This window comes from Berghia stephanieae, chromosome 3 (genome assembly GCF_034508935.2).
Source record: "Berghia stephanieae isolate SIO BIC M18660-M18661 chromosome 3, UCSD_Bste_1.3, whole genome shotgun sequence".
Lineage (NCBI taxonomy): Eukaryota > Metazoa > Mollusca > Gastropoda > Nudibranchia > Aeolidiidae > Berghia > Berghia stephanieae.
In genome coordinates, this window is record NC_088362.1 from 3841164 (window position 1) to 3853663 (window position 12500).

General features: G+C 38.6%; 2 protein-coding genes across 2 annotated transcripts in view; one reads left to right on the top strand and one right to left on the bottom strand.

Moving 5' to 3' along the window:
* The window catches only part of LOC144967042 (neuropilin and tolloid-like protein 1), a gene marked incomplete in the record, with an annotated part of 130706 nt that overhangs the window by 105265 nt on the left and 12941 nt on the right, over positions 1–12500 (bottom strand).
* Positions 1125–6372, top strand: LOC144969445 (kunitz-type serine protease inhibitor bitisilin-3-like). The gene is made up of 3 exons (XM_078908554.1): positions 1125–1138; positions 4049–4174; positions 5849–6372. Exons 2-3 carry the CDS (start codon positions 4111–4113, stop codon positions 6175–6177), a joined length of 393 nt encoding a protein of 130 aa, XP_078764680.1. The 5' UTR covers positions 1125–1138; positions 4049–4110; the 3' UTR covers positions 6178–6372.

Sequence of the window (12500 nt, forward strand, 5' to 3'; positions counted from 1 at the left end):
TCTCTCTCTCTCTCTCTCTCTCTCTCTCTTCTCTCTCTCGATGAGAAAAAAGGGAAAAAACATCCATTGAATCCAATCGTGAGCTGATTTCTCGTCAATATCAATACTTCTCTCGGGCTGAAGTTGTAATCTTTATTTATAACAAAACGGCACACAGATACGGAATTCATTCATCACTTTCTAAGAGTAAAAAAAAAAAAAACTTGAGCTTTTATATAGCGCAATATCCACTAAACGTGCTCAAAGCCCTTTACAAGGGGTCCCTGGCCAACAGCAACACATAACATGTAGGACGAGACATGACGCCTGTCAGGCGATATTACAAACTTTTGGGACAGAGACAACGCTGTTAAAGGCCAGGTACTCATTTTACACCTGAGTACGGTGAGAGAATGTGAGTAAAGAGCCTTTTCCAAGGACTCAACTATGCGCCGAGCGAGGCTCGAACCCAGGACCTTCCGATCCGAAAGCGAGTGTCATACCACTAGACCACATAGCCGCGTGGTCAATAAACCTTTCTGACTTTCATCCAATTTTGATTCCTGAAATGGACAGCAACTTTCATGAATCCTATGAAAATAATAATAATAATAATAATAATAATAATAATAATAATAATAATAATAATAATAATAATAATAATAATAATAATAATAATAATAATAATAATAATAATAATAATAATAATAATAATAATAATAATGGTATAGATTTATAGTGCGCCAAACATCCCTTCATCAGGAGGGCTGTGGGCGCATAACATAGATTAACTTAATCATGAAGCCCTAACACAGTACACGAACAACGCTAATTATACACATAATCAAAAGAAAGCCTGTCGGAATAAGAATGTCTTCAATCGACGCTTGAATTCCTCTAGTGAAGACAAAGAAAAATAGATTTGGTTATCAGAATTATTCCCAATCTAAATTGCCTATTCGGGATGAAATACAACTAACACTTCACGATTAAAATAAACGAGTCCACATTTAAATATATTTACATAATTTTATTTGTTTTTTTATAAAAACTTTGTCCTCGATTAATAAGAGCTGATCTATATAAAAATACAATTAATTGATTTTACCAATCTACACACTGATTAAATCATTTAGTGTTCGATATCTCGACAAGAAAGGTATGGTTCTGTTTTAAAATTACTTTGCAACAACTATCATATTTAACTTTATTTTATGTCTAAGTCGGGGACATTTATTTATTGTGTTTCTAATTATTAAAATGTATAGCATCAGTTCATTTTAAAAATATTTTTCATCAACAGAACTAGATAAATGTTTAAATTTCTTTATCAACTTTAAATAAACTACAGAAGCGTTTAAAATCGGAATTTATTTAACTCACTCAACCCTGACACCGACTATATCCGTAGTTTACCCAAGGTTACTTTAACGCCATGACTATATTACATTTTTCTGAGACAAATTATAGACGTAGTTAGTATCAAAGCTAATGTTTTTAGTTTTTACATGTTAATGATAGTTGAATAAAAATATCTATGTACATGCTCATTTTTAATACATTTTTTCCAATTTTGAAAAGTAGCAAAAATCTCTAGGATTGAGTGAGTCAATATGAAAGAAACATAAATGTTGTTAATTTGCTTTGGTCTGTGTCAATTATCAATAAAATGTTATGCTGTGACAGTAAATTCTAAGATATGAAGTGAGTAGAAAAGTGCCAGAAGACAATAGAGAATAATTTTTTTTTTTTTTTTATTGTTTTTTTTTGTTTTTTTCGCGGCGGTGGTGGGGTTTGAACCTGCGACCTTATTGGTACGACAACTCCGTCTGGCAGGTGAGAGCGTGGCTCTACCGTGTGAGCTATCCACGAACACAAAAATATTCGTTTCAAACCCAAAGTCATTTCTAGATCCCTCTCTCACCCACTTCTTGAGATCGCCGATTCGTTCACCACCATCGCGAAGTAATTTTGACCAGCAGTTAAGCTTAATAGCCAATATTCTCATCACAAACATATAACATAGAAACGATTGAGACATTGAGTATGCTCCGGTGTATGGGGTGAATTTTTAATTCAGAAAAAGTGAGTGGAGCAGGCACTTATGTTGGTAACAACAAGATATGAAGTGAGTAGAAAAGTGCCAGAAGACAATAGAGAATAAATTTTGTTTTTTTTTTTTTTTTCGCGGCGGTGGTGGGGTTTGAACCTGCGACCTTATTGGTACGACAACTCCGCCTGGCAGGTGAGAGCGTGGCTCTACCGTGTGAGCTATCCACGAACACAAAAATATTCGTTTCAAACCCAAAGTCATTTCTAGTAAATTCTATCGTTGGATAATGTGTAAGATTGTGTAATGTAGTGGATTGATAGTTAACGATACAAATAGTCATGTGCGGCTATGTGGTCTAGTGGTATGACACTCGCTTTCGGATCGGAAGGTCCTGGGTTCGAGCCTCGCGCTCGGCGCATAGTTGAGTCCTTGGAAAAGGCTCTTCACTCACATTCCCTCACCGTACTCAGGTGTAAAATGAGTACCTGGCCGTTAACAGCGTTGTCTTTGTCCGAAAAATTGTAATATCGCCTAACAGCAGGCGTCATGTCCCGTGCTACATGTTAAATGTTGCTGTTGACCAGGGACCCCTTGTAAAGGGCTTTGAGCACATTTAGTGGATATTGCTCTATATAAAGCTCAATTTTTTATATATATATTTTTAAATTTTAATATTGTGATTTTATATGTACAATGACCTACAATACTGTCGTTTGATTAAAAAATACTGTATGTGCTAATTGGTTAACATTTCATATGCAAACTGCGTTTTTAAAAACAATGTTGTCAGAGTTTTCAGTGTATGCTATAGTGGTCAGAGAGTCCAATCTTGTGTCGAATAAGACCACTGTTGTAGTTAGATTTGTAGAAAACTCTAGAGGGCTGCATGAAGCCTGTGATCGTGAAAATACTAACCAAAGAGTGAAAATGGAGAGGCTTCGTATGCGGGAACAATACAATGGACGTTTCGGGTACAAACCCTTCGTCAGCAAAACAATACACAAATTAACGTGGAAAACAAATAAAATAAAATGCAAAATAACTTGTATCGTCTGTACTTTTTGCATTGTTTGTTTGTTTGTTGCTTTAGGTCTCTTCCAACACAAATGAGGTTATATGAGAGACCGCTGAAACAAAAAAACAAGCAATCTAACAAAAATAGTACAAATGTAAATCAAAATCATAACCTAAAGATATCATAAGCTAAATTATAAATAACCAAGAACAAACAGGCAGAAGATTTACAGAAAAAAAAATATCCCCTGTCAAAAATACAATCACAAACCAAAGAAGCAGGATAGGCTAGTAAAGAGAAGAAGAAACGACATCACTATCGGATCGTACACCCATGCGAACATCATAGGTATACGATTCAAGGGTGATGCTCCCATCCAACCACCCGCCTTTTTGCATTAAAAAAAAAAAGAAAACAAGAGACAAATAACAAAAAATAAACAAAAAGCAAAACAAAACAGCATCACTAAGCGTTGAAATTAGAAAATAATAATAATAATAATAATAATAATATAATAATAATAATAATAATAATAATAATAATAATAATAATAATAATAATAATAATAATAATAATAATAATAATAATAAAACTAATAATAATGCCAAAAAAAATTTTCAAGGCATCACAAAATTCCAAACACTTAGGTTATGGCATCTAAAACGCAAAAAAAAAAAACAAAACGGAAAGCCTGATTCTTTCTTTTTTTTTTTTCACATCGAATTATTAACTAGCCCTATAGGGAATGAGATTAGCGGAAGAGTAGCGTCCCTTGATTGGACGTCACCCATAGTCTGTGACGTCACCGGCGGAAAAGTTATTAGAGAGAGAACGTCATGTTGGTTGTGCGAGGACGAGAGACGCATGCTGCACAACCAACATGACGTTCTCTCTCTAATAACTTTTCCGCCAGTGACGTCACAGACTATGGGTGACGTTCAATCAAGGGACGCTACTCTTCCGCTAATCTCATTCCCTATAATACATTCTTGTCCCACCAGCACTGTACTTCATTGTTTCTACTGCACCCTCAAGCTGCTAACACCCTCCTAAAGAAGACGCCATGGTGAAAACTCTGTACAGCTTGGTAGCGCTTCTAGTTCTGATGAACTGTGATCGGTCTCAAGGTTAGTGTCTTTACGATACTTAGCTATAGGGAATGAGATTAGTGGAAGAGTAGCGTCCCTTGATTGGACGTCACCTTGCAGAGAGAACGTCAATTTGGTTTTGCGCATGCGTCTCTCCCGACCTCGCATGCGCACAACCAACATGACGTTCTCTCTCTAATAACTTTTCCGCCGGTGACGTCACAGACTATGGGTGACGTCCAATCAAGGGACGCTACTCTTCCGCTAATCTCATTCCCTATAGTCCGTTTCAAAATTCATGGTCACAATACTTGGCTCGTATCTTAGAAACCGTCTGATAAATTTCGTTGTAATTGGATTCAGTAGTCTGATGTCACGCAGCCTGGCATCGGCGGCCATCTTGGTTCTAAACAAAGAAAATCATTACTTTTTATTCTTCAAGCTGGCTAGAACTTTTCATATGTCTTGTGACCAGAATGTGTAAAAGTCAAAACATGATCAAGTTTATGTTTTTCTTTCCTCTGGATACGCTTTTATGCTCGCCGGAGAAATATTTCATACGGCGTCCGCCATTGTTCCGATAGTTTAGAGCCAGTGTTGCTCAGTTACCATGCGTCATTATGAAGGAAGTGACGTTACGACTGTTGAAGAGCATTTGACATGTAGATAGATTGATTTACTATGGTCCGTCCTAAGTCCCGTGCGAAAGGAATATCGCATATAGGGAATGAGATTAGCGGAAGCGTAGCGTCCCTTGATTGGACGTCACCTTACAGAGAAAACGTCAATTTGATTTTGAAGTGTTTCAAGCCGCTTTCACCGGAAGCGAGGACGAGAGACGCATGCGCACAACCAACATGACGTTCTCTCTCTCTAATAACTTTTTCGCCGGTGACGTCACAGAATATGGGTGACGTCCAATCAAGGGACGCTACTCTTCCGCTAATCTCATTCCCTATAGATAACCTTTACACAGAAGGAAGTTGACGTAACTCAGTTTTTGTTTTTTAGCCAACTATTTCGTAAGAGTAGTCCTCACTACATTGTATTAATGCGGCTATAAACGTTTAAGGCTACACATAGCTTTGTGTGTTGGTTATATCCGACTGGCGGATGTTGTGAGTTTTTAATCAAGCGTATAGCATCAATAGTAGTTCAAAGCGCTGAAAATTGAATGTAATTTCGGAATTAGGCAGTAGAATAGGTAACAAAATATTTTTTGCTCTCTCCAGCTCATAAAACGACACACACATACAAAAACTTGATTTTTTAAATATCGGGCAATATCCACATAGCCTGCTCAAAGCGCCTAACAAGGGGTCCCTAGACAACAGCAACACTCAACATGTAAGACGAGAATTGACTTTACTATTAGGCAATACAACAATTTTTTCTGTCAACGCTGTTAACGACCAGTTACTCATTTTACACATGAATACAGTGAGAGAAAGTGATCAAAGAGATTTTTCTAAGGTCTCAACTATGCATCGCTCAGAGCGTGACTAGAACCCAGGACCTTTCGATCCGAAGGCGAGTGTCATACTACTAGACCACATAGCCGCACTTGTCATTCTTGATAAAGTAAATTAATTTTCATCACTTAAATTTCATTTTTAGACTTCACATCCATTTTCCTGTTTTTTGTACATTATGTCTATATACCTCTTTGGGGTGGCAATCACATATCTTTAAACTTAAAACTTATTTTTTCAGGTCACGCATGTACGAACCCCAAGAATACTGGCACGGGCCAAAATTATTCACAGCGCTTCTACTTCAACACGGGATCGAAGAAATGCGAGGCGTTTCAATATTCTGGGTCTGGTAAAAACGGCAACAACTTCCTAACAAAATCTGAATGTGAAAATACATGCAAATGTTTCTTTGCAATGGAGAGGGGAGGATGTAGAGCATCCATGGCCATGTACTACTATGACAGCAAGTCTAAATCCTGTAAAAAATTCTATTATGGTGGGTGCGGTGGGAACACAAACATGTTCTTGACCAAATTAAAGTGTAAAAACGCATGTGGCAATGTATGATGATATCTCCTGTTGACATTGCTACAGGGAATGAGATTAGCGGAAGAGTAGCGTCCGTCCCTTGATTGGACGTCACCCATAGTCTGTGACGTCACCGGCGGAAAAGTTATTAGAGAGAGAGAGAGAACGTCATGTTGGTTGTGCGCATGCGTCTCTCGTCCTCGCTTCCGGTGAAAGCGGCTTGAGACACTTCAAAACCAAATTGACGTTCTCTCTGTAAGGTGACGTCCAATCAAGGGACGCTACTCTTCCGCTAATCTCATTCGCTATAAATATAAATTGGCAAATAAACAGCAACTATAATATATAAACAAATGCACGCTCTCGTTTTACAATTCATTTCTTATCATCATCACCTCAAGTCAATAACAACAACAACAACAACAACAACAACAACAACAACAACAACAACAACAACAACAACAACAACAACAACAACAAAAGTGAATAAATAGATATATAATAGTTCAGTGGACTTATGCTAAAAAGATATATAATATTTGGTTGTACATTTTATACTGATTATCATACTAAAAATCCACCGAGATCTGTTTGCGGGGAAAAAAGTTATTGATGGATGTCTATTTATCCCCTCTAAAATGTTGTGATTTCTAGTAAGTTTTTCAGCATTTATTCCACCCTTTATCTCAAAATTGAGTTTTATATAGGCCAATATCCACTAAATGTGCTCAAAGCGCTTGACAAGGGGTCACTGGTCAACATCAACATTTAACATGTAGGACGGGACATGATGCCTGTTAGGCGATATTACAATTTTTCGGACAAAGACAACGCTGTTAACTGTCAGGTACTCATTTTACACCTGAGTACGGTGAGAGAATGTGAGTAAAGAGCCTTGTCCAAGGACTCAACTATGCGCCGAGCCGAAAACCCTATCATTTCTTAGAATGTGAGTAAAGAACTATAACTTATCCGGTCCATAATAGTGTCATAACACATAGATGCCCAATTCCATGCAGTGTTAATCCTGATTTCTTGAGAATGAAACGGACAAGAGCACTTACTTGCTACCCTTTGGACAGGATATTAACCTATCGCAATGTACTTTCTGCCAGATTTATTTGACCCAGGTACCTGGATAGACAAGTCATTAAAAAATCACAACTTCACTTGGGATTGATCATTTGCAGAACCAACACATATAAAACGTTTCTTCCTAAGAACCACCAATGAATGGAACAACACTCTCCCACCAGAAATCTTAGAAATTACCAACAACAACAAATTTGATCAACTGTTAAAACATTTATCTTTCAACTCAATAACACAACAATGGATAAAGTCAGCACATAGTCTTATTGTATAAAATCGGCAATGATGGGTAATTCAGCAGAAACGTTGAGAAGGTGGATGTAAAACTTCGCAAGTCGATGCACATAGTGTCAGGAACGCTAGCAACAACTCCTAGAGAATGGGGCCCGATAATGGCAGCGATCCAGCCCCCCGATGTCCGGAGGGAGACGATTACGGGAAACTGGCTGAGTAAGATCAAAGAGAGAGGGAATGGGGATACCCTCTGATGCGCATAATGGACGGTGCCCCGTTTCGAGCCGAAATAAGTCCGGCAACCCTTGTACGCAGAATCCCTGACTACGGACAGAGCTGCACATACGAGATGGAAGTCGGTTTGGACGAATTCAATCCCTCGTGGGGGCGGGGACCTACACTCCTCTTAGCTTGGTGAGAAGTTGCCAGGCTTTGATACCAGTAAGAGGAGACACGGGGTAGCTGCGAATCGACAAGTGCGCTTCATCGGTGGGGTCTTTCTACTACCTGTCCAACATGTACCCGCTGTGGGCAAGAACCTGAGACGGCAGAGCATCTAGTCGAAAGGTGTGTTGTGACGATGCTACCCGGCGGGTTCGCGACGGTGCACGAATGTGGACCGGACTTTGCTGATTGGGTCGATCGTCATAACATAGTAGTGTGAAAACCATAAGAGGCTGCTGCCTTTTGCAAAATATGATTGTTGTACTTAACTTGAACTCTGATTACCCCAATTAAAATAAAAAACAAAACAAAACAAAAACAAACAAAAAAACCAACCCTCTTTAGACCATAATGATTTTAGAAACTACAGACCTGTTTCAAATCTTCCCTTTATTTTCAAAATCCTGGAAAGAGAAGTTCTTCATCAATCAAATTTACATTTAAAATTCCATGATAATTCCAATCAGCTTAGAGGGAAAACCATAGCACTGAGATGGCGCTATTTATTAAGGGTAGTATATAATTTGATTTTGAATGTTGACAAAACGAGGTGAACATTTTATGTATGTTGGACTTATTAGCTACATTTGACACGATTGACCACAACATTCTGTAGAATCGTTTGTTTGTTTGTTTGTTTTGAAGGGTTTTATGGCGATTGCAACACATTTAGGTTATATCAGCGCCAGTAAAAAGGAAGAAAATGGGATAGTAAAAAGTTCTAGAATTACAATTGAAGCACCCAAGAGAAAGTAAGACAAAGGGGAACTGGGAACAAATAGGGATCAGATGTAGACTCCAGTGTACTTGGTTTGAGATCACATATAAGTCTCATTCGGACACAAGCACAAAATCCAACAAAAAGGAATACACTCAAATGTTTACATTATACATTAATAATAACAAATATAATAATACATAACAAAGAGATGATTTAAAACGGAAAAAAAAGTCATCTCCCTCAATAATAACTATGCCTTTGACTGTTTCCCTCCCTGCCAAGCACTACAGTCAGGGCCAAGGCAAAACTTAGTAATCTCATTCCAAGACAAAGACAGAAAGCAAATTATTGGAAAACTGAAATAAGGGGATGGAAGACACAGTAAGTGCCAGCCTGCCCTCTATGGCAGGTCAGGAATCCCTACCAGTACACAGGATTGATCCAACTCTCTTTGCGTGTGGAGCGAGTGCTCTACCAACTCAGCTATTTGTGACCCATCGTCTCAAAACGGTATTATGTCGGGATGAACCAGATACTAAAAAGCCGAATTGAAAGTCGAATTGGTTAAAAATTTGAACTATTGCTATTAAGCATTCTAAGATACGACATTCATTCTCTTCAATAAAACATACAAATTCACTGCAAGTTGGATATTTCCAGCCATAAACTCCATTTTCAGCATCTTAATCATTCCGACATAATACAGTTTTGAGGCGAGGAGTCACATTTAGACCCTCAGTTGATTGATAAGTCGTCACTAAATTTATCATTATCAATATTATTATTATTAATTTGTGACCCTTCGCCTCAAAACGGTATTAAGTCGGGATGGTTAAGATGTTGAAAATTGAATTTACAGCCAGAAATATCAGTCTTGCGTTGAGTTTGTATGTTTTATTGAGGAGAATGGATACCATATTTTAGAGTGCTAATGCCAACAATTTATATTTTTGACCAGTTTAACATTAAATTCGGCTTTTAAGCATCTGGTTCGTTCCGACATAATACCGTTTTGAGACGACGGGTCACATTTTAGCAATAGGGCGGACGATGAGATAGAGATTACCAACGTCAAATGACCGATCATAATACCTGAGTGAGGGGACGCTATTTTCCTTTAATTAAAAGAAACAATCCCAATGTATGAAGGCTATATTCAAGAGCAATGTTTCGTTTCTTTAAAAACAGGGTTTCAATACAAATATAAGGATGAATCACGACAATACTGCTGTCATCTGATTCAAAAATTTAGCTGAATATTTTTGATACCTAATATGTGACCCATCGTCTCAAAACGGTATTATGTCGGAACGAACCAGATGCTTAAAAGCCAAATTAAATGTTAAACTGGTCAAAAATATAAATTGTTGGCATTAGCACCCTAAAATATGGTATCATTCTCCTCAATAACACATACAAACCCTGACACAAGTCTGATATTTCTGGCTATAAATTCAATTTTCAACATCTTAACCAACCCGACTTAATACCGTTTTGAGGCGAAGGGTCACATATGGTATACTTTTTATTTATATTTTGCTCAAATTTTGGATTCGAAGAACGCAAGGTGAAAAATGAAAAATGCAACGCTTGAGACTGATAAAAACAAAACAGACTAGGCGATATAACAATTTTTCCAACAAAGACAACACTGTTAACGGCCAGGTACTCATTTTACACCTGAGTACGGCACCCCCACCCAAATTATGCCTTAAGATCTACTGATCCAAAGTCGAGGTAGGCTGGATTTTTTCTTCTTTTTTTTCTGCTATATCTAACACTGTTCCATACAATCTTTCCGTGTTTTTTTTTTGTTTGTTTTTTTTTTTGTTTGTTTGTTTTTTTGTTGTTTTTGTTGTTTTTTTTGTTTTTTTGCCTTTTTTGTTGTTGTTTGTTTTGTTTTTTAAATTTTTGTGTGGTTTTTTTTTTGGGGGGGGGGTTGTTGTTGTTGTTTTGTTTTGGGTTTTTTTGGTTCACAATTAGTGCTCTATGTATTTAAGTTATCAGCGACCAAACCATCTGACAGCCTTTCATCTGCACAATAGAGGCACGGACGTCCCCCGTTGTCCAGCATGTCCAAATCACGACCTTGAATTGTCCCAAGAGAAAGAAGGCGCTAATTAAAATGTCCAAAACTGCCCAGTCCCAAAACGGCCGAACTCACTGTCCTATTCAAATGCAAGACCAATCTTTTGTTATTTTCAAGAACGGACGAATAACGCCCGCTGCGCTGCTCTGCTCCATCAGTAGCGACTCGGGTGTCTTTGTTTTTGAATGAAGTGATAGACGACCATGTCCAATAGTATCTTGAACACAAGCCAATTTGCCCGCGAGGACGAGAGACGCATTCGCACAACCAACATGACGTTCTCTCTCTAATAACTTTTCCGCCGGTGACGTCACAGACTATGGGTGACGTCCAATCAAGGGACGCTACTCTTCCGCTAATCTCATTCCCTATAAAGAACGTGCATCCTAGTTGTGATAGTCACAAAACCAAAACGCATATATCACCCCTCGTCTCAAAACGGTATTCAGTCGGGATGATTGAGATGCTGAAAATGGAATTTGTAGTCAGAAATATCATGCTTAAGTTGAGTTTATATGCTTTATAGAAGAGAAGGAATATCATATTTTACTGTGCTAAATACCAACCTTTCATATTTTTGACCAGTTTAACTATAATTTGACTTTTTAGCATCTGGCCCATCCCGACATTATACCGTTTTAAGACGTTGGGTCACGCATACCAAAGAGATGGAGTGACATAGGGGGAGAAAAGGGAGATAGAGCGAGAGAGAGAGAGAGAGAGAGAGAGAGAGAGAGAGAGGGGAGAGAAAGAGAGAGAGACAGACAGACAGAGAGAGAGAGAGAGAGAGAGAGAGAGAGAGAGAGAGGGAGAGAGAAAGAGAGAGAGACAGACAGACAGAGAGAGAGATAGAGACACACACACAGAGAGAGAGAGAGAGAGAGAGAGACAGAAACAGAGAGAGAGGGAGAGAGAGAGAGACAGACATTCAGAGAGAGAGAGAGAGAGACAGACACACACACACACACACAGACTGACAGACAGACACACAGACATAGAGAGAGACAGACAGACAGACACACAGACACGCACAGAGAGAGAGAGAGAGAGAGAGAGAGAGACAGACACACAGAGAGAGAGAGACAGACAGACAGAGAGAGACAGACAGACAGACAGACAGACAAACACAGAGAGACAGACAGACAGACAGACAGACACACAGAGAGAGAGAGAGACAGACAGAGAGAGAGACAGACAGACAAACAGACACACAGAGAGAGAGAGAGAGAGAGAGAGAGAGAGAGAGAGAGAGAGAGATTGTAAAGTGTGTAACAATAGAAAGAGTAAATAATAGCAATAGGAATCCATCCATCCGTCTGTCGTGTAAATGACGTAAAAGAGGCGGTCCGTGTCTCATCCGCTCTTGCGTGTCCAAAATCACCGTAATAATTAAAAACAGCTGTTGAGTTGAACTCTGATTTGACCTCCGTGAGTCCTGTATCAATTGCAAGGAGCTGAGTGGCAGCTGGGCAAATAAAGCTTTGTAAATTGATAGCAATCACCCCCCCCCCCCCCCCCCCCCCCCCCACACACACACCCTTTCGGTGATGCAATCAGTGAAGGGATTCATACTTCTTTGTATTCTCACCCAAACCAGATTTGTGACTAAGTACAGTTCCGAACTTGTACAGATAATATTTTGTGAGAATAAAAAAATAAATAAATAAATAAATAAATAAATGGAGCTTTTATATAGCGCAATATCCACTAAACGTGCTCAAAGCGATTTACAATGGGTCCCTGGTCAACAGCAACATTTAACATGTAGGACTGGACATATAT